Source organism: Gorilla gorilla, chromosome 17 (genome assembly GCF_029281585.2).
Source record: "Gorilla gorilla gorilla isolate KB3781 chromosome 17, NHGRI_mGorGor1-v2.1_pri, whole genome shotgun sequence".
Taxonomy (NCBI): Eukaryota; Metazoa; Chordata; class Mammalia; order Primates; family Hominidae; genus Gorilla; species Gorilla gorilla.
The window spans coordinates 79,989,441-80,012,355 of record NC_073241.2 but is presented as its reverse complement, the minus strand read 5'-3'; the positions used below and the strand labels follow the sequence as shown (position 1 = coordinate 80,012,355).

Below are 22,915 nucleotides of genomic sequence, written 5' to 3'. Positions count from 1 at the left end.
GGGAGTTCTGGGCAGTGGGAACCTGGGGAAGGGAAGGGACACTCAGAAGCCTTGTGTGAGAGGCTGTTTGCTAACCAGCATGAATGTATGCCAAAATTCAGCAGATAGCAGCTCTGCACACAGGCACTGGTGGCCCTTCCCTTGAGCAGGGGTGGGTGCCCTGGGAGCTCTGCTCTTGGAGCTCTGCCCTGGGTTATCTCAGCGCAAGGACTAGCCTAGAAGTTTGGATTCCTTCTCAGCACTGGCATCTCTGGAGGTCCGCTTAAATGATGACTTGGCTCCTCATGTTACAGCCCACATGGAGAGGGAGAAATGGAGCTGAGCTCAAGGCCCAGGCTGCCCATCCCTCCGAGGGGCTCCCTGGTGGGCCTCAGCCTGCACCATTAACCTGCCCCTCACACCAGCCCTGTATCTCTTTGCAAGAAAATTCATCAGTGATTGAGGAAATCGATGGATTCAGAAGGTCACTGGCCTCCCAGGAGAACGCAGTGCTGCAGTGTAACCCTAGACCCCCAAATTAGTTAAGCAGCAGTAACTCTGATCACCCCCAACAGTCTGATGCTCAGAGTGTGTTTCTGGGTCTGGAGTTGCAAACTTAAAAGAGGATCTGCCTGACAAATTGCTAGGACTGGAAGAATCGGGCCAGTCTAGTGCGGGGCCCAGCTTCAAGTCTGGGCAGGTTTTTCTCTCTTTGGGCCTCTGGCCCCTTTTTTGGCCCCAGCCATGACTTGACCTTTTGACAAGGAAATGAGAGAATTAAAGCTCTGAAGATTGAGGCAGGCAGCATCATCTTTAAAAAAGATGAGTACCACCACTGGGGCAGTGGCTCATATCTGTAATCCCAGGACTTTGGGAGGCCAAGGCAGGAGGATTGCTTGAACCTGGGAGTTTGAGATCACCCTGGGCTTGTTTCTAGCAAGACGAGTAGTAGTTGGCCAGGTGGGCCAGTAGTGGGTTGTCTCTATACAAAAATTTTAAAATTAACCAGCCAAGGTGGCGCATGCTTGTGGTGCCAGCTACTCGGGAGGCTGAGGTGGGAGGATCACTTGAGCCCTCGAGGCTGAGGTTGTAGTGAGCCATGATTATACCACTGCACTCCAGCCTGGGTGACAAGTGAGACCCTGTCGCAAAAGAAAAAAAGTCGAGTACCAACCCCAAAGCTGCTCCACAGACTCCATCATGGATGAAAATCTGCTCTTCCCTCTCCCTGACAGCTGATCCTTCTGCAGGTCCCCAGATACTTCTGGGAAGCCCAAACTAGGAAATTCTTCATTTCTTTTTTTTTTTTTTTTGAGACAGGGTCTCACTCCTGCCATCCAGGTTGGAGTACAGTGATGGGAATACGGCTCACTGCAGCCTCAACTTTCCAGGTTCAGGTGATCCTCCTGCCTCAGACTCCCAAGTAGCTGAGACCATAGGCGTGCATCACCATGCCCAGCTAATTTGTTATATTTTTAGTGGAGATGGGGTCTCCCTATGTTGCCCAGGCTGGCCTGAAACTCCTGGGCTCAAGAGGTCTGCCTGCCTCGGCCTCCCAAAGTGCTGGGATTACAGGCTTGAGCCACCACACCTGCCCCAGAAAATACTTCCTTTTATCAAACTTAAATCCCCCTTTAACTTCTACCCTAGGGCCTACCTCTGCCTTCAGTGGTTTCCCCAAAGCAGCATGTCCTCTCTGTCCCACGATTTCCCCTCTTCTGTTTCAAGGCAGCAGTCATGTCCCATGTGACGTCCATCCTGGCACCCTTCTGACCTGCCTTTCCCAGCCCCTCCTGCAGTGAGAAATGGCTGTGTGCCTGGGGCTGATGGAATGGGGGTGGAAGTGCTGTGTGTACCCCACTTCCAGGCCTGACCCAGAAAAACCTCCTGCAAGAGTCTCTGCTCTCTCTTCCCCTGGCTTTGGCTGGAAGGGAATGCCCAAGGTGACCTTGAAAGCCACCTGCTGAAGATGGCAGACCTGATGGCCTGGGTCCCGGGCACAGCCACTCATCTTCCCCTGCCCATCCATGCTCCCAACTCTGCCTGGATGTGAAGTAAACAATGAATAAACTGTAAGTGGGTTAAGCCACGGAGATTTCAGGGTTATCTGCTATCGTACAAGCTTCACCTTAACTCCTAAGCCACCGCCCCTCAGAAACTCCTCCTCCCTAGGCTCACCCTCCCCGGATGTTTTTAAGTCATTTCTTAGATAATGAAGCTTCTGTACAATCTTGTCACCTTCCTCTGGCCCAGTGGATTCCAAACTGAGCTGCTCGGAGCCCCAGGGGTTCTGGAAGGGTTCTCAGGAGCATGTCTGGAGATTGAGAGGCAGGTGGGCAGGACACTGAGCCCCTCAACCCTGCTTCATCCAGAGCCCTCCTTTCACCTGTGCCGCACCTGAGTTTTTGTCATCAGATTCATCACCTTTGGTCTATTTCTGTCCTGTAATAAATGGAGCTCAGAATTAATGCCCCCAGTGTGGTCTTGGGGCCTGCCTCCCTTGTTCTGCACCTGTCACAAGATGGACGTTTCGGCTGCTGAGGGATGCTGTCACCTAGACTGAGTCTCCTGAGCCTCTGAGAGCTAGAGGCAGCTAGAGCCTTTGGCCTCTTCCCAGGCCTGCTGGGCCTTGAATATACAGTAGAAGGAGTAAGCCTGAGGAGTGAAGGGCGGGCCTTGCCTGAGGCCACACAGCTCATCACTGGTGGAATGGACCTGGGTCTTGCCCTCAGGCTGAGGAAGCTCCTGTTCTTTGCAGCACACCATGCCTTCCAGGACAAAAACGTGAGGGAGGATGAAGGAAAGAGAGGGAGGAAGGTGAGCGAGGAAGATGAGAAGCAAAAGGCAGCAGAAACGAGGGTAGAACACTAATGACTGCCCCTAATGGACTCAGCATCCACAGCTTGGAAGTAGTTAGGGCAAAGGCCCACTGGCAGGGGAGCCTTGACTTTTATATCCAAGGACCATGCTTTGCCCTTTTGGAAGGAGACCTGCCTGCCCCCTACCCCGCAAGGTGGAGCCTAGCTAATCCTCCCAGGACACTTGGCCTGGCTGCCAGGCTCAGGTACCTTCACTGTTCACTTCAGGGAGCAGCTTGCGCAGAGGCCTCTTCACCTCCCAGGTGCTGCTGACAAAGGAAGGCATCACCCTGAGCAGCTCGTCCTTGTCTTCCTCCCGGATTACAGGGATGGTCTCCAGGATGAGTTGCATCTGCTCCAGCTCATGGGCCCCTGGGGAGGCAATGCCAGATGGTTAAGTGTGCTGTCCAAAGGGCTGTGGTGTGCAGTAGCCCAAAAGCAATGCCAGGTGTTCTGGGAGGGACAACACAGGGCAGTGGGGCAGCACTGGGCTGGGACCAGGGTTCTGGTCTTCATTTGCTGCTCAACTGTGGGCAGGTGGCTGACATCTCTGGGGCTTGGCTTTGTCAAAAGTAGAAAGAAGGAGTTGAATCTGGTAGTCTGCAAGGCCCCATCTATGCCCCTACCATTCTGTGTCTCAGACCAGCTGGATATAAGTCAGCACTAAAGAATGGGAACAGCCTGGCTCAAGGCCTTCCAAGTGCAACTTCCCATAGACCTCTCTGCACAATCTTTACTAGGATGGGGAAGGAAACAGTTTTAAGGCTGGGAATGAGCCATACCTTTTGGTTTCTAATTAAGAGGGTTCCATCTAGGAAACTTTCAAGAGAAAAACAAATCAGGAATAACAAATTGGGTTTGGGATGTGTCTTGAGCACATGGCCTCTGTGCTCCTTGGGAGAAGAAAGGCAGGCCAGGCTATGCCAGGTTTGCAGGGGCACTTTGGTAGGACAGGATGGACTCAAGCATTCATTTATTCCCTCATTCCATAAATAGTTATTTATCGAGCACCTTCTCCATGCCAGGCATCACGCTGGCTGCTGGGAATCGGTGAGGCATAGTTTTCATTCATAAGAAGCTTCAGTCTTTGTCTCAGAAACTCAACTCATCTCCCACACCCAGACAACCACTGGCCACCGTATGGCATTTCTGGCTCTGGACAGATGGGTCTCCTTGCTGTCCTTCTCTGACCTCCAGGCTGTTCTTCTGTACTTCCATTGTCTCTTTTTTGATTGAGTTGCCTTTCCACTTAGCTCTACTAGGTTAAAACTTCAGCCATACCTCTCCTTCCTCAAGAAGTCTTCCCTGCCCATCCAGCTGCACAGAGGGCCCTCCCCTTGCCATGAATTCCCATGGGATTCCAGTCTTCCAGTCATCCAGCCTAGGATGAGGGCTCTCCCAGGTCCCCCCGCAGTTCCCTCTGTGGCCCTAAGCACATGTGAATGAATACTGACCGAAGAAGTGCCTACTGCCTCAGGCTCTCTCCTGAAGAGGTCCTTTTGGCCTCTCCCTGCAGTGGACTCATTGGGTCAGTTCAGGGCTCTGGAAGCCCCCTGTGGGGTCCTCTCTCCAAACGTGTACTCCACACCACTCACCAGGGGACCATGAGGTCAATGGGTGATCAAGCTGCAGACAGAGATGGTGGGACCTTGCTCCCAAGCCCCTGACCCCTCTCCTGTGTGACACACAAACCAGTAATACACAACCTTCTGCTTGGAGTAGCTTCTTCAACCACAGCGAGGGTTGGGGCAGAGAATGAGCCTCTTTCACTTGTCTGCTCCTGCCCAAGATCAATGGTGTCATATGGGAGGCAGCCAGTGGGGCCTCCCTGGGAATCCATGGCCTGGGGCAGAAAGCAAGAGCTTTGGTGGCAGACAGCCCTGGAGGCAGACCTAGCTCCCCGACCCCTTGTGGAATGAGGATGATTATTTATACTTGGAATGAGTATTATAAGGAGTCAAGTGTGTTGGCAGATGAAGGCTCTGGGAGAAATACCTTGCTTGTAGCAGATGTTTAATAACTCTTGACTTCCTTTGCTTCTAGGAGCGGGGAAGAGTGGCTTTGAGAGAAGCTGATGGAATAATTCCACCTTGGGGATTTATGTCCTAATCATCCGTGAGTGATTCTTTGTGACAGACGTCACCTGGGGGAGGCATCTTAACACTGAGTCTACTAAGCCACCACTGAAAATGGGAGAAGGTGTGAAGCATGGAGGATACTATGGTCAATGTCCCTTTCCTACTGAAAGAAGGTCCTTTCCATGTCACACCAGCTGTTGCCTTCCCTGCCTCTCTTGCAACAAGGGGAGGCCATGTGATTCAATCAAACAGGGACAGGAATCTCCTGGAAGGACTTCCGGGGAAGGTGTTCCTCCCTGGTAAGAGAGAAATGTGAGGAGAGCTGTTTGGCTGCCCTGGCTGACCCCTCCCTACCTTTCTTCGTTGGACACTTCTGCATGAGAACCTGAAAGCGATTGCAACCATCTCGTGACCACAGACAGTGAGCCTGAAGATGAGAGGCCAGTAGACTGTGGATTATACAGTCTCGTCTGGGCTCTCAGTGAGTCACCTGCCTGCTGTGGTACGGAGAAGCCCAGCTCTTCTCCGTCTGGCCTGAAGGTTGTCAGCCTGTTGGAAGGGCAGCTGGAGCAGAGCCCAGTGAGCTGAGGGTTCAAGGCTGGGAGAACGGAGGCAGCCAGGCACCTATGACCCAGATCGTGGTGGCAGGGCCAGAGATGTTGAGCCATCCAGGGTTTACTGGCTATGGCTGGAGTGGGAAGAGTCTTTGAGTCAGAGTCCAGGGCGAGACCTCCCTCCCACCTGTTCCTCCTTTCTCCCCTGCCTTGAATTGGCTGGAAAATACGGAACTGGGAGGTCTGTGCAATTTCAGTTGGAAAAATAAGATAGCAGGATGGCTCACCCTGGGCACAGATAGGTTCACTGTGTATTGTTTTTTTTCTTTTTTTAACCCTTTTGTGTCCCCCGCTGGACCATCAGACCTTTGAGAACAGAGACTATGTCTTACTCAGACTTGTATCCCCAGCACGTGGTCAAGGATCCACCCCAAGCACAAAATCCACCAGAGGGAAAACTGTAGGGGCTCCTGAGAGTCCAGGGGGCAAATGAAGACATTTGTACTCAGGGCCTAAATGTTTGGACATAAGCCCTGACTTCAGCTTCATCTGACTTTCCTGCCATTGTTTTTATTTTACCTTTTTTTTTTTTTTTTTTTTTTTTGAGGTGGAGTCTCGCTCTGTCGCCCAGGCTGGAGTGCAGTAGCGCGATCTCAGCTCACTGGAACCTCCACCGTCCTGGTTCAAGCAATTCCCCTGCCTTAGCCTCCCAAGTAGCTGGGATTACAGGTGCATGCCACCACGCCCAGATAATTTTTTTGTATTTTTAGTAGAGACGGGGTTCCACCATGTTGGCCAGACTGGTCTGGAGCTCCTGACCTCAGGCAATCCGCCCACCTCGGCCTCCCAAAGTGCTGGGATTACAGACATGAACCACCATGCCCAACCTATTTTACCTTTTCTTGTTACTTAATGTTACATTAACATATAATTAATATTAACATATCATATTAATATATGTTTTATATATAGCATGTATTTTAAATACTTACTGGAAGAAGTTAGCATCATGAATGAAAGAGTGACTAGCCCAGCATAGCACTGAATAATTCCCTCATTGCTGTGATTGAGAGATTACATTTTCTGGGTCTCTCATTACTCCTTATTAGATAAATCTGCTCCTATGGTGCCTAAGATTTAACTGTGCCCAATATAAATCTTTTCTTGGCAGGCTGGGTGCAGTGGCTCATGCCTGTAATCCCAGCACTTTGGGAGGCTGAGGCAGGTGGATCATTTGAGGTCAGGAGTTTGAGACCAGCCTGGCCAACATGGCAAAAACTCTGTCTCTACTATAAATACAAAATCAGCTGGGTGTGGTGGCACATGCCTGTAATCCCAGCTACTCGGGAGGCTGAGACAGGAGAATTGCTTGAAATGGGGGGTGGAGTTTGCAGTGAGCCAAGATCATGCCGTTGCACTCCAGCCTGGGGGACAGCACGAGACTCTGTCTCAAAACAAAAACAAAACACAATAAAGACTTTCTTAGCTATTCAGACATGGCTTTCTCTTAATGTTCTGCTGGTGTTCCCTCAGAAAGGCCACTGTTAGCCATTTCTTCTTCTCTGAGCTCATTTTCCCACCCTGCATTATTTGAAACCAAATCACCTGTTAAACAAGAGGTGGGCTGTCCTGGGCCCCTTCTAGGGCTGGTATCTAAAATTCTGTCTCAAGACCATAAGTTCCCTGGAGAGGGCCTTGTCTGACTTTCTCCCCCTGCCTCCTCACTGTCCCTTTGTCCCACAGCAATCCCTCTCCCCATCCTTAGCACTATGTTCTGTGCACACAGCAGATGAGCAGCTGTGAGAGCCAGGGGCTTTGACAGGTGAGTGGGCAGCTCCTTTTCACCTGTGGGCTTAGGTGGTCTGCAGTGCCCATGAGCTAATTATTACACCAGCTGCCCATATGTGGTCACTCTACAGTGAACAAGAACAACAGGCCAGCAACTGAGATTGTCGGCTCCCCGTGGGGCCACAGGGAATCTTGATTAGCCCTGCTACTTGCAGGCTCAGATTTGTAGACAGAGATTTCAGGGTGGAGGGAGCCCACATGGATGCTAAGGACACACCTTTGCTCTTAGGGGATACTAGAAGGGCCACTGCTGTCTTATGTTTTGTGGGATTCAGGGGCTTCAGTGGGGGGAATCTTACTAGGTCTTGGGGTTCTGAAAGGGGGCTGGGGTAAGGCTATCCTACTCCCTCACTCTCCCCCTCCCTTCCCAACATGGAAGGGTGGGGTAGCCCCAGAAGTCTAGGCCTACCAATGCAGGCCATGAGTGCTGGCCATGCCTCCTGTGAGCTGATTGCCAAGAGAAAACACGCTCCCCCTGGGCCACACTGCAGTCATGATCAAGCAAGGAGGTGGGTGGGGACTTCTCAGGCCTTCCAGCTTTCATGCCCTTTTCCATTCCCTGGACACTCAGCTCCCCAGCGTCTGCCACTCTGATACTCGCTTCAGATCTCTACTCCCCTGAGCAGCTCTGGGTGATGACACAAAGTCCAGGGTGGATGTGGGGAGGACAGGCTGACAACAAGGGCAGTGAGCGTCCCAGGAACTGAGGATGTGGGGCTCTGTGTCCAGGATAGTAGATAAGTGAGCCACATCAGCCTCACAGCCAGAATGATGTGGGACCAACTGTGGAGAGGGAGGCCATGATGTAGGTGCCAACAGCCTCAGTGTGGGGGATGATGGGAGATGAGATGAGGTGCTGGCACGGGAGGACAAGACAGAGAAGAAGAGGGGCCATCTGGTGGGCCACAGAGGAGGGCTGCTTTGTTAATAGCAGGCAAGCAATGGTGAGCAAGGAGGATGCAGAGGCTCTATCCCGCTCTGTGTACAGGGCATGGGAGAAAGGATAGCCTCAACTCAACAGAGCTGAGGGGAGACGGTGTCCCCTAAGGAGAAGCAGGGCAGGCTGCGGAGGCGGGGAGAGCACTCACAGGGAGGCTGAGGCCAAGACAGCATGGTTAGGAGGACAGGGCAGGGCTGCAAGCACTGAGAAGAGAGGTCAGGCAGGAGGACCGGATATGAGGCCCGGAGTTCTGTAGGGGCATGGAATCCAGGCAGAGGACAGGTGGCAAGGAGGCAGGCCCACGGGGCTCACGCTGCAGCCAGAACGTGTGGAGACTGGCCTCACCACGGTCCTCTACCAACGGTGGTTTGGAACATTTGAGTAAGTGACAGCAGCATTTAGGGCTGAGTGTGGAAACTTGGGAAGGGCTGAGGGACATAGTGCAGAGGAAGTAGAGCTCATGGTGGGTGAGAAGCAACTGAGGGGGGATTGCCAGAGAGGGAGGATGAGACCCAGGGAAGAGGGTTTCAAGAAGGAGGTGACAATCGTCGCTGACTACTGCTACAGAATGAGGCTGAAATGGGTTCCCTGGATTAAGAACACGGCAGTTTGGGTGGGAACAGCTTCAGACAGATGGAGGGGGCGTGAACCACACTGCAGAGTGAGGAGAGAATGGAAGAGAGGGAGTGAAGAGAGCAAGTGCTCTTCCAAGCAAAGAGGGAGAGTGCGAGAATGAGTATGAAGTGCAATGGGAGAGCCAAGAAGGATGACTCATGCCCTGGGGAATTAGGAGAGACATTGTGGAGGACAAGACATAAGCTGGGTTTTGAAGGTTCAATAGGAGTTTTCTAAGCAGAGAAGGAGGTCTTTGTGCCAAAGTGAACAAAAAATGATGATAGATTAGGAAAACAGTGGGTCACTTGGTGTGGCCAAAGGACAGGGAACAGTGGCAGGGAGGGAGGAGGAAGGGGCTAAAAATGTAGGGTGGGTGTGTTTGCAGCCATCAGTCTCAAGATGTTTGAGTAGAAGTGTGTCTAAGTCCATTCAGGCTGCCATAACAAAGTACCATAGCCTAGGTGGCATATAAACAACAAACATTTATTTCTCACAGTTATAGAGGCTAGAAAATCCAATATTAAGGAGCTGGCAGATTTGGTGTCTGGTGAGAGGCCCATACTTCATAGATGATGCCATCTCAGTGTGTCCTTACACAGTGGAAGTGGCAAAAAAGCTCCCTCCAGCCTCATTTACAAGGGCACTAATCCCATTCATGAGGGCTCCATCCTCATGACCTAATCACCTTCCAAAGGCTCCACCTCCTAATAGCATCACCTTGGGGGTTAGGATTTCAACCTGTGAATGTTAGGGGAACACAAGCATTTAGGTCATAGCAAAGTAGTTACTTGATTGCAAAAACTTCTGTGCTCAAAAGGCTACTTTTTTTAGCCTCTCCAGTATTTTTGCCTGACAATATAATAAGGTGCCTCCAAATAGTGTCATAAAAGCCACAGAAGTAATTTCAGCAAAAGATGAACATGTTTTGTGATTGTAAGTGTTTTGCACTCACTTCCCCTTTCTATGGAACGACACCAGATGAGAAGGAAGGTGGCATAGTTAGCAACTCACCAGCAAAGAGCATTCTCCCCGTAAGCATCTCAGCCAGGATGCAGCCGGCGGCCCACATGTCGATGGCTTTGGTGTAGTTATTGGGGGAAAGGAGCAGTCGTGGGGAACGGTACCACTTTGTTACCAACCCTTCTGACAGATAACCCTGAAAGACAAAATTTCTGGTTCCACTGATCAGTCATTTTTGGATACCCTTCCTCCCACGCCTCTTCCAGTTTCCCCTCCCATGAAACAGACCTCTTTCAGGGTCCCTTTCATTCTTGCCCCTTTCCCATTGATCTTGAAGGAGCATGAGTGAACAGAGGTCTGGTTAGAGGGGCTGGGCCTGGTTTGTGGGGTTCAAATGCTTTGGTGAGAGAATGTTACAAGATCCGAGGGTTCTCCTTTATAGAAAGGAATTCAGGTTATTAATATTTTAGAAGAAATGATTTCACACCCCACCTTGATGTAACTCTGCCCTTGTCTAGTAAGAAGATGGAGAAACAGGAGCCCTGCTCAAGTTCATTACTGCTAGCAACAGAGTAACCATGAGACTCTGGCATTTTCTGTATCCAGTGGATGAATCTCAGAAGTAGCCATATGCTTGAACTCAAGCTGGTTGCTTTGACACTGAAGATCAGAATTAATGCTGCCACAAAGCCAGGCACCAGGCTCTTGCTGAGAACAGATAAGACCATCTTCACAATGGATGCAGGAAAATGCTATGTGGAAGCAGTCCTGAACAACAAAGTGGACACAGCTTTTGTTGGTCCATGAGATTCTCGGAGTCTGACTGTGTCTTGCTGGGGGATAAACTTTCTAGCTGATTTTGCCCATGGCTTGTGGTCTGAGATGGACTCCCTCCTTATGGTATATAGCGAGGACATATACCCATATATGATTTAGGAAAATATACCCAGGGAATTTAGAAATTGTTTTCTACATAATTCAGAAAACTGGGCCAAGAGTGACATCTGGGAAATGTCCATTTGAATTCCCTAGAACAGTCTTTCTAATGTAAGGAAAAAAATGTATAGATCCATTGGGGGTCAAGGCGAGACAGTTAGGACCAAAGAGATCCAATGGGAGATTCCAGGGATGGTCTTTTACTTCGCAGTTTAGCATCCGCACTTTCCTTTCTACTGATGCAGAAGTATCACAGTCTCAGGTTAAAGCAGATGAAAAGTTAAGAAGGCCAGGACCCAGGAGCTTTTGACCTATTAATCTGAAATCCCTTAATTTGTTCAGCAAAGATTTATTAAATGTCTAAAACCTTTGGAAAGGACAGCAGTTTCCTCCCCTCTGTGGCACATATTTCCTCCGAGTAGAGCCTCAAACTGGTAGAAGGAAGGAGGAAAAGCAGAAGACACCCTTCAGCTGGAAATCATAGAGCATCCCATACACTGGCCTCAATACTCTCACCAAAATGAACTCCTTAAAATTTGTAGAATGTGCCCTCTTCTTCTGTCCTTTGTGCATTTGACTGTGTACATTCCATGAGGGATATCCTCGTACTCATCGCGCTACCGGCTGACACGCTCAAGCCAGCTTCCTCTCAGAAGTTTCCTTGTTTTGTTGCTGTTTCTTTACTTCTCTGCATCCCCACCCCTCCAAGGACCACTAGACTGCGCGCCCCTCATGGGCAGCAGCTGTGTCTTGTTATGCAGCTACTGTGCATAGCCCAGCCCCATGCCTCCTAATCAGTGTTCAGTAAACACTGCTGAACTGTTGAATGAATGGATGAAAAAGAAACATCTCATATGGTCTGAACCTCCTCCCAAATGTAGGCACCTTCTGCAGGGACCACTGATCCTCTTCTTTTATACACTTGACTACAAGGTGGTCCAGGTTCCACTTTCCAAGGTGGGTGTGGAGTTTATATAAGTTGATAGCCACTTATGCCTTATCTTGTTCCAAAAAAGGATGGGCCAATGTCATTTTTATAAGAGTTTAATTGCTTTAAAAGTCAAGTTTATTGAGGTATAATTTACATAGGGTAAAATTCACCAGTTCTGTGAGTTTTGACAAAAGCATAGTCATGTCACCACCATCACAATCAAGATACGTAACAATTCCATCATCTCAAACAATTTATTCATGCCCTCTTCTGGTCACCCCTAGTCCCAGCCCCTAGCAACTGCTCTTTTCTGTCTCTCTAGTTTTACCTTCTGCATAAATGGAATGACAGTATGTAGCCTTTTGAGTCTGAATTCCTTCACTTAGCACAATGCGTCTGAGACTCATCCATGGTGTGTGTACAGTAGGCCGTTAGGAATTTAAGTTTGATTCTAAAAGTTACAGGAACAAGCCAAATACTGTCTGTAGAAGTTCATTTTTAGGTGGGTGGGTTCTAAAAAAATAGTCTGGTTTTATTTTCAGTCAGAGGGTGAGATTGTCAGGGAAAAGACTAAAGCAAGAGTACCCAGAGGGGAGGTAGCTTCAGGGGAGTTTTCTCTGATATGTAAATATGCACAGTCTTTTATGAAACAGAATGGTCTGGAATTGACATCTGCCTCTCTTCAGAGTCTAGGGTTAAAGAAAAGTGAGGACAGGGGGCTTTCTTCTGAAACACTTGCTCTGAAAGTAAAAGAAAGATGTTGACATGGGTAAGGCTGCCCTCGGGCCAGAATTACAGATCAGGTCATGACAGGAGCTAAGACAGTTGCTTTCCAGCTCTTCCTTTTTTTTTTTTTTAATGAAAAACAAGAGCCTGCTGAATTTTTAACTACTAGCTATCTTCCTATGGTTACTTGTTCTTCACACTCTTTAAAAAAACATAAAGTGGATTTTTTGTTTGTTTTTGTTTTCTTTGAGACAGGTTCTCGCATTCTGTCGCCCAGGCTGACATGCAGTGGCGCAACAGTGGCTCACTACAACCTCTGCCTCCCAGGCTCACGGGATCCTCCCACCTCAGCCTCCCAAGGAGCTGGGACCACAGGCGCACACCAACACACCCAGTTAATTTTTGTATGTTTTGTAGAGATGGGGTTTCGTCATGTTGCCCAAGCTAGTCTCAAACTCCTGAGCTCACGCAGTCTGCCTACCTCGGCCTTTCGAAGTGCTGGGATTACAGGCATGAGCCACTGTGCCCGACACTTAAAGGGGATTTGTTGATATGTTTCAGAAGCCACAAGGCTGAGAAGAATTTGGGAAGGTGCAGTGTCTTCTGCCAAGCTGGTGCAAGAGAAGCCCCAGGAAGGGGAGATGGGAATATATGGAAAGCTCCATTCCCAGGTCTGGGGGCAGACACAGTGGACCAGGGCCCTGCTGTCAGCTGAGCTGAGCCCTGGGTGTCCGAATGGGAGAGGCTCTGGGGCCCACAACATGGTACTAGTGATCAGAATTCAAGAGAGGAGTTGCAGTCGAGTGGATGGGGTGAAATTCAGGATAATTTTCTACAAAAAAAAAAAACAAAACAAAAAACTTTAAAGAATACCCAGAAGTCGAGACCCAATTTTATTAAAAGAGCTCATAAATCAATAAGTATATTGGCTCAAAAAAAATCTCCAAATAGCTCTCTGCCCAAGCCTGCAGGGTGAGGATAGTTTCAGCTCCTTTTGGATGTAGAGAGGAACATGTCTCTGTGATCAGACCTGGTCTCCCCAGGCAGGGCATGCCCATGCACAGGGTGGCCGAGGAAGGAGTGAGCAGGACAGCAGGCACCCTTGGCGCACAAGTGGGTGCGTCTGCACGCGGCTGTTGCAGGCCAGCTGGGGCCAGCCTCTTATGTGAGGCTTTGTGATATCACTGCTCTGAGAAGACATGAAGTGCACACTCCCACAGTTCTCTGTGACCACCACTCAGAGCACAAGAAACAAGATGGGAGTGGCCCCTTCCTAATCGTCTATTTCCTCCTGCCACCTTGTTCCCACTGGGAGGCAGATGAACGTGGTTTCCTTTCTAGACCCTTTTAAGGGGCCTTGGGACCTTCGTCAGCTATTGCTCCCATCCACCCATTTTGCTGTCCCTTTAGAGTCACACACAGCCCATGGGAGGCTTTGACTTTAAAAGCTTCAGAGGTGTTTGGGAAATAATCTAGCAGCAGCTGCCCTGTGAGGAGCATAATTAGGGGCCCCTGAAGGATCTAGAGAGAAGGTATAATTAAAGCTCTGAGCATTCTCTTTGCAGAGGGAGCAGGGAAGCAGCCCTCGATCCCAGCTGCCTGCCAGGGAATTCAGAACAGCCTAGATCAAAGTCACTCCAGAAGGGTGGGCACTCCAAGCTGCTCCAGCAAGCCCGTGCTGGGTGGGCACCAGTTCTGATCTGGAGCCAAGTCTCCTGTGCCTGCCCTTGCTGTGCCCCCACTGCCTGATCTCTTGCGTGTGGGAGTTGGAAGGTTGGGGGAGAAGGCTCAATCCAATAAACTTTCTACTACACACTTTAATGATAATGTGCCTACTAATCCCTCATGGGTATGATGAATTTATTTATTTATTTATTTATTTATTTATTTATTTATTTATTTAGAGACGGAGTCTCACTCTGTCGCCCAGGCTGGCGTGCAGTGGCGCTATCTCTGCTCACTGCAAGCTCCGCCTCCCAGGTTCACGCCATTCTCCTGCCTCAGCCTCCTGAGTAGCCGGGACTGCAGGTGCCTGCCACCACGCCCGGCTAATTTTTTTTTGTATTTTTAGTAGAGATGGGATTTCACTGTGTTAGCCAGGATGGTCTCGATCTCCTGACCTCATGATCTGTCCACCTTGGCCTCCCAAAGTGCTGGGATTACAGGCGTGAGCCACCGCGCCCGGCCTATTTATTTATTTGAGATAGGGTCTCACTCTGTTGCCCAGGCTGGAGTGCAGTGGTGCCATCTTGGCTCTCTGCAACCTCCACCTCCCAGATTCAAGCGATCCCCCCACCTCAGCCTCCCAAGTAGCTGAGACTACAGGCACACGCCACCACACTTGGCTAATTTTTGTATTTTTTGTAGAGACAGAGTTTTGCCACGTTGCCCAGGCTGGTTTCGAACTCCTGAGCTCAAGAAATCCTCCCACCTCAGTCTTCCAAAGTGCTGGGATTACAGTCATGAGCCACCGCGCCTGGCCTGGTATGGTATGGTGAATTTAAATGAGATGACATTCTCCAAGAATAAAAGCCCAGTCAACTTTAGCTCTGGGGGGTGAGGACAGGGTGGGAAGGGTTGCTTTTCCTTTCATGCTGAAGCAATGTTTAGGGCTGCCCCTGTTTCCAGGCTAGGATGATGAGAGTCTCTGACAGCCTCGCCTTCCCAATCAGAAGTTTCTGCAATGTGTCCTGGGAGCCTAAGGTGTCTGTCCCTGTGTGAAGGATGGGAAAACGATTAAGATCATCCCTTGTCTTCAAAGAGCATTTCACATGGTTAGAGAGATGAAATGTTAATATGGAAAAAATGTAAGGACCAGGAAGTAATCATGGCCAACATTTCTGTGGGACTTACCCTGTGCCCAGCACTGTAGTAGTATTTTACATGAATTTGATGCAGGCCCTTCACAGAGTAATAAAATGACTGGTTCAAGGTGCTGTAACTGGGAAGTGATCAGGGGTGTCTGGCTCCTGCACTCATCACTTTCATACTGCCAGGACTTCCCCCATCCCCAATGACATGCTTGTGAATTCACAAGCACTTCAAGAGATGTGCTTGTGAATGTGCAGACCACTCAGAGCTGCCGACTTGGGGTCCTCCAATCTCCATCTTGAATGAGCTCCCCAGGGGAGGCGAATGCCCCCTCCTAGTGCGGAAGGCGTTTCAGCATAGGTTGCAGAAGGGCCATGTGTGTCTCTGCTTTTCTAATTAGCCTGGGCAGGCCTGTGCCCCTAGTGGGGCCCTTGCAAGTCTTACTAGCAGGTGGGCACTGGTGGAGCAAGGAGGCTGCAGGCTCTGTGCTCCCTCTCCACCCCATCACACTTCCCCCAATTCCCCGGGCAGTCTGGAGAGCAGGGGATTAATGGACTCAGGAAGGCCTCAGGAAGGCCCCTGGCACTGCGCTTCCTTGGAAGAAGAAAAACTTAGGGGAAAAGTGAGGCTGTGGCAGGGAGACTGTGATTCTTTCAGGGGACTGGGTTCCCAGGAGCCCTCCTGGTGGAGGAGCAGTGGAAATCAAAGGCCTGTTGCACGAGAACCTGGCAATTTTAGTCTGGAGGACATGGAAGGGGTGGGCGTGAGAGCTGCCTGTAGACATTTGCAAGGCTGTCATGTAGAAGAGGAGCTAAGCTTGTTCTCTGAGGCTCTGGGGACAGCCGAGAGCCAATGTGTGAGACAGAAATCTATGCAACATGATAATACCAGCTAACATTTATTGAGCTCCTCAGACTGTTTTATCTGCTTTATATGGATTAACTCATTTCATCCTCACAGCAATCCCATGAGGTAGGGACTCTCATCATAGTTATTTTACAGGGAGGAAGCTGAGGCACAGAGAGTGTAAGCAGCCTGTCCATACTCACACAGGCTATAAGTGGCACAGCTGGAATTCAACCCCAGGCTGTGCAGATGTAGCTCCTTTGACCTGAATAGAGGGCTCCACTGCCTCGCACATAAGAGAGACTTCTAAGGCTGCCAGGGCTTTCTGTGGGGGCCTGGGCTGTCTAGACAAGCAGAGGGTCCAAGCACAGAACAGACAGTCTCGTGGAGAGATGTGCCAAAACCGTCTTCCTGGTGGAGACCCTAAAGCTTGGCTTCTCAAACTTTGGGGTGCTCTCAGATCCCTTGAGGACCTCGACTGGTTAAGCGCAGATTCCATTTCTCAGTCTAAACAAGGTGATGCTGATGTTGCAGTTCAGATGACCACACTTGGACCAGCAAGCTCCTAGATGGTCTTTATGATACTGGCCTGCCCTAAGAAATTATGATTTGCTTTACTTACAGGCCAGGCAGATTTCTCAAACCGAGCAGCAGACTGACCTATAATAGGGGTTAATTCTTTGAGTTACAGACACTCATCAAAAGATCATTTAGAAGAACAACATCCTCCCAGAGGTCCCGCTGAAGCAGACATATACAGCCTTTCTTCTATAGTCATCTCCCTCTGAAGGCATAATTCTTATTTGTGCCAATGTACATATGAGGCACGTGAGAAACCTTTTTAAAAAAGGAATAATAACCACAGCCAAATAGCAAACTCATTCCATTAAACTCATTTGCAGGAAAGCATGCAGCAGGGACTCTCTCAAATTGAGGGAGGGAACACGTCACAAAGCCTGGCTCACATCGCAATCACTGGGAAATCATCTGGCATGTTCTATTATGCAGCTAAAGTAAACATGGGTGAAGAAATCGTTCGGCTAAATCAGCTGCACTGAATTTTCATAAACTTCTAAGATGCCCCAAATGCTGATCTGCTGATCCCCTTTCAGGGCTGCCCCTTCCCCACTCCACCCTCTGGGGGATCCTGGACAGATCCTGAAATTCACCATCTCTTCCCAGGTTTCCATGGAAATCAACCAAAAGCTCATATAAATTCCCATAGGCCTGCAGGCCCTTGTTGGACACTCCAGGCCCTGTGTGGTCATTTTCTTTGACTTTAAAAAAATTATAATAAAATTGCCATAAACAATTTAATTGTGATAAAATACACATACCATAAAGTTCACCATTTTAATTGTTAAGCATACGGTTCAGTGGCATTAAGTATATTCACAATGCTGTACAACCATCGCCACCATCCATCTCCAGAACTTTTTTGTTTTTTTTCTTTTGAGACAGAGGCTCACTCTGTCACCAGGCTGGAGTGCAGTGGCGTGATCATGACTCACTGCAGTCTCCCAGTAAGACTTGCAAGCGCAAGCGATCCTCGGGCTTTAACCTCCCAGAGTGACTGGGACTACAGGTGCGGGCCACCATGCCTTGCTAATTTTTGTATTTTTTGTAGAGATGGGGTTTTGCCATTTTGCCGAGGCTGCTCTTGAACTCCTGAGCTCAAGCGATCCACCTGCCTCCTCAGCCTCCCGAAGCGCTGGGATTACAGGCATGAGCCACTGTACCCGGCCAAGAACTCTTTTCATCTTGCAAAACTGAAAGTCTGTCCCCCTTAAACAAGGACTCCCCATTGTTCTTGCCCCCTGCCTCTGGCAACCACCATGCTCCTTTCTATCTGTATGGGTTTGATGGCTCTAGGGACCTCACAGAAGCAGAATCATACAGGCTTTGTCCTTTTGCATCTGGCTTATTTCATTTAGCATAATGTACTTCTCCTTACTTTTAAACAGCAGGAAAGTGGGAGCAATGGAGTTGGGCTTCTTTTTAAAAAGCACTTCGGTGAAATGTGGTTGTCTTCTAATTCAGCTAGAGCTCACCGTCTGATAAAAGCTTTGGACATTATCCTCATGGGGTCCAAATCAAGAACTCTGAATCCTATTACAGTTCAAAGACAGGATAACATGTTCTGTTTGTTCAGTGATGTACCAGGACTGGCAGCTCCATTACCACCATCCTCACCAGGACCAGTGGCTGGGCTGGGTAGAGAGGTGGGTGGAGGGATGATTTGGTTGGGCTGCTTCTGCCTCAGTTTCCTTATCTGCTTCTGCTGCTGGAGGGGCTACAAGTTCTCCTCTGTGGGGCATTAGCATCCTGGGGTGCTGCATGACAATGGACAGCAATCTTTAAGTGAGAAGCCCTGCTAGGCCAAAGTGATTAATTTTTAATAGGCCAGTCTGTGTGCAAATGGCTTCTTTTAGTAAGATGCATTAACTGTCAAGCCACAAATAGACATCTGTCACGCTGGCTTTCAAGGGGAAATCTGGTGGCACTCTAGAGCACTGGCTCTCAGACCTGCTACAGGCTGGAAGCACCTAGGGAACTTAAAAAAAGAAAAACCTGACGTTCAGGCCTCCTGCTGTGCCAATCACATCAGAATCTGCGGGGGCGGAGGCGGGGGGTGGGACCCAGGCATCAGTGATTTTTTTACAGCTCCCCAGGTGACTCCAAGGTGTAGCTGTATTTGAGAACCAGCATCTCTAGGGGTCTTGAGTTCACCTGCTTTGGAAAGGTAAGTAGTATTTTCATGGTTCCTGGATGAGTACAGGTTTCTATTTCTACCTCCCCTCAGGATAAGATAAATCCTTGAGTAGCCACGGAGGTTTTCCCCAGATGGCTGAACCACAGGAAGTAAAAATTTACTGAAAAATCACTGATCATAATAATAGCTATCGTTTATTGAGAAATTATGGTGTGCCAGGCACCGTGCCAAGTACTGCTTTATTAATAGTGCATTTAATTATCAAAATGACCCTGTGAAACAGGTAGAGAGATGGGGCTAACTTGAGCAAGATCAAATTAACTAATAATTGGCAGAGCTGAGATCTGATCCCAGCAGTGAGCAAAACAAAGTCCCTGTAATCATGAGGTGCACACTTTGGATGGAAAGACAGCTGAACAAACAAATGTATGATATGTCTAGTGGAGGTAAGTGCAAGGAATGGCAATAAAGCAGGGTAAGGAGATAGAGAGTGATGGGGTGGGTGGTCCGGAAAGGCCTCTCATGTAAGGGGACATTCGAGCAGAGACCAGAGTGAGTCAAGGGGCGAGCCACGTGGCCATGTGGTAGAAGACATGAGACGTTGGTCTCTGAGCCCCAGGCCTCCCCTTTCTGTCCCCCACCTCTTCCCCCGAGGAGGGTGGAACCTTTCTCCTCCCTCCTAGCAAACTTTTCTCTCAGCTCCCTTATTAACATCCAGGTACATAACTGAGAGCACATTAGAGAGGGGAGGGAATATTTGTTGACATCCACTCTGTACAAGGGATTTTGCCAGCGGTAGCTCAGCTCACCTCCTGAGAACCCTGTTGAAGGTGTTTATTTTTCATTTTACATTTGGGGATATTACTGCAGGACCCTCCTCTCTGACTTAGCTGGCAAGGCTTTGTGTTCACACAGCCTCCTGGACCCCTTCATCTAACTTCATTAACTCTATAGCAGGGGAGGCAGCGAGGGCTCCTGAAGGCAAGAGCCAGTTGTTTTCCCTCTGTCTGCCACGCACCTCTGTACAAGACAGGCGCTCACTTACAATCGGGTGAATGAATGGAGTAAAAACGTTGAGCTAAAGGAATGATTGATATGCCCATGAAATTCAGGAACTGACCACCAGTCAGGAGAAAATTAGCTCGAAGTTTCATTGCCATGTAGAAATCTCAGGACAAAGGTAGTGTCTGTGCTCAAGCCTAGCCCTCTGCCGTGTGGGGTATGGGTCCGGTTTTCTATTGAACATGCTATTCATGCTACCGTGTGGAAGCCGGACCCCTCAGGCTGCTAACCTTGCCTGGGACCAACCTGGAGGTCAGACTCAGAGCTTTATTTCACCTCTCTACACCTCCACCCTCAAAAAGAAAGAAAGAAAATGTGAGTCCAAAAGCACTTTTGAGGAGTGGGTAATAATAACGGCCACCTGCCAGGTGCTGACCATGTGCTCGGGGTGCTCCTCACCCTCTGTTTCCTTCCATTTGGTCATCATGATGCTCTCCCAGGGTGGCTGCTGTCATTGTCCCTGCTCCACAGAAGAGGATGCAGAGGCAGGGAGGGTAACGACACAGCATAGTCCAACATCACAGAGTCCTCCATTAGGCCTCCAGGCCGCAAAGCTCCCTCCGATTCCAGCCTCTTCACAGCTGCTCCCACCCCACAGGACTGGAACTCTCCCCAGTTTGACTTGCAGAGAACGCTCAGAAGAACAAAAGGAACTTCCCTGACTTCTCCCTTCTCAGAAGGCTCTGGAATGTGACCCACAATGCTTGTGATGCAATCAGTAGACTAAGAGAAATAAGAGAGAGACACACATCGTCTTGCTTTTTTTTGGAGACAGGGTCTCACTTTGTCACCCAGGCTAAAGTGCAGTGGTTTGACCTTCTGGGTTCAAGTGATCCTCCTGCCTCCCAAGTAGTTGGGACTACAGGCGTGCACCACCACGCCTGGCTAATTTTTGTATTTTCTGTAGAGACAGGGTTTCACCATGTTGGCCAGCTGGTCTCGAACTCCTGAGCTCAAGCATTGCACCCGCCTCAGCCTCCCAAAGTGCTAGGATTACAGGCATAAGACACCGTGTCTGGCCTTTCTTTTTTCTACTGATGCGGGATGAGGTAGAACTTAGATGGGTCTGGAGGGCGTGACAGATTTTGGAGTCTCCAGGTAGACTCATTATACAGATGATGTGGGAGGGAATGGAATGGGCCCTAGAGAGCTTACCTGAAGTTTTAAAAGTCTCTCTGTCACAAGGTCTGTCTGGAAAGAGCAGGTGTGGGGAAGGAGGAGGATCCTGGTGGTCCAGCCTAAATGTAGGCAGGAAGTAGCTCCCTGTGGAACATTGGGGATGCCCTGCTCCTCCTGAACTTGACCACCTGCCTGTCTGGGTGCAGGAGTCTCACCTACAGAGTTGCTGTTTTTAGTTAAGATAGTAAGGTAGTGTTTCCTGAAATGAATTCATATTCCAAAGATGTTAATAGCTAGCAGGGGAGATAGGATGTGTGCCCAAACACCCTTGGGACAGGCTGGCAACAACCAGTGAAGCTTATTTATAAAGTCTCAGAATCTTCTAGATGGGGATTTAGTATGTAGTGCTTGTCAAACCTCTTTGACCACTTATCCACCTTTTTCTAAGTGCATCATGGGGACCAGTCTTTCTCAGGACAGGCTGGGAGGAATACTGGGTAAGGTCCCTGTCAACATATCAACTCGATACCTGGGAGAGGAAACATACTGACCTGTTAAGCCCACTGTCTTCTGTTAGCAAGACTGATATTATGGCGCCTGCTGAATGCTCTGTGTGAATGGAGGCGCACTGCCTCCCCCACTTATCCTGAGAGCCCCTGAGTGCTGGGACCTCTTGGTGTGCCTGGTGCCTGCAGACACAGGATGCTGAAGGCAGGTGGCTGCATGTTATAAAAGCCATTAGAAATGCCGGCTACTTTCACTCCACAGAGGCTCTGGCCCCTTGGAAAAGCAGGGATGTTTTGGTTAGGAAAGGGAGGCTGGGCAAGGTGGGGAGTGCAGGTTACTGGAGGAAGGAGGTGCCTGCTGAATGAGTAGCACTGAGACCACTGCCCAGGCTGGCCAGGCAGGGAAGAAGTACAGGCAGCTGGGATGGAGGAGGGGAGTGAGCATGGGGAGGAGGGCAGCAGAAAGGTCTTGAGATCAACTCGAGAGGGGTCTCCAGAGTTGCTTCTGTTAGGGTCCAAATCCAACTCTTGGCTCAGTAACCCTGTCTGATCCTGACTTTGGGAAGGGTCTTTTTGGATCACACTATTCACAGGGAACCACATCCTTTCTGCAGAAACTCTTCTATTCTGGGAAAACCTGCAAGTTGCAGGCAGGTACACCACTTTTGAAGTGCCCACATACTGGGAGGCAGCTCCCGGGTCACCTGTTCGAGAGAATTACAGTCTCATTTCAGATGCTCTTTTAACAGGCCTTTATAAAGTGTTTCCAGTAGGTCCGGCCCTGTTTGTGGTACTCTGAATCAGGGGACTGTCTTCAGGGAGCATACACTCCATCTCTGGGCAGTAAGTATGCTGGTTCAACTGCAAAGACTATAATGAAACTAGGGCACAGTCAACACCAGATGAGGGCAGGAAGATGGGGCAGTCACTGTATGAAGAAGGAAACAGAAAAGGGGCCAGGGTGGATCTTGGTTTGGGGAGCCTCTTAAAAATACAAAATCATGAATACAAAATTAGATATGAAAGTGAATATGTTTAATCAGAAAAGAAACTGCAGCAAATTAAAAATTATAAAAAGCTGGCAAATACTACAAACACCACACCATTCATAAAAATAACATTAGCTGCTTGGCAAACTGCTGGCAGCAAATGTAAACATGCTGCATAATCTCTGATCTTCTCTTCTGTGACAATTTTGTAATATGCTTCTTTATTTTCTTAAGAGATAGGGTCTTGCTCTGTTGCCTAGGCTAGATTCAAACTTCTGGGCTCAAGTGATCCTCTGACCTCAGGCTCCTGAGTAGCTGGGACTACAGGCATGCACCACCACGCCCAGCTTGAAAGATAACTCAGTCTTTGAAAGTTAGATAGTTAAAAAGATAACTAAGTCTTTCTTCTAGTGTGGTTGATACTTCAGAATGGTTGATTTTTTT

General features: G+C 49.2%; 1 protein-coding gene across 7 annotated transcripts in view; it reads right to left on the bottom strand.

The window, feature by feature from the left end:
* Positions 1 to 22,915, bottom strand: part of MAPK4 (mitogen-activated protein kinase 4) — a 169,556-nt gene that overhangs the window by 6,666 nt on the left and 139,975 nt on the right. For 5 of the 7 annotated variants that reach the window (XM_055368529.1, XM_055368531.2, XM_031003749.2 and 2 more), the window contains exons 3-4: positions 9,884 to 10,028; positions 3,048 to 3,209 (exon numbers count right to left, since the gene is read on the bottom strand). In XM_055368529.1, coding sequence (XP_055224504.1) covers positions 3,048 to 3,209; positions 9,884 to 10,028 — 307 coding nt within the window. The remainder of the gene's footprint in view (positions 1 to 3,047; positions 3,210 to 9,883; positions 10,029 to 22,915) is intronic. The other 2 variants (XM_055368533.2, XM_055368532.2) reach the window with 1 other exon arrangement.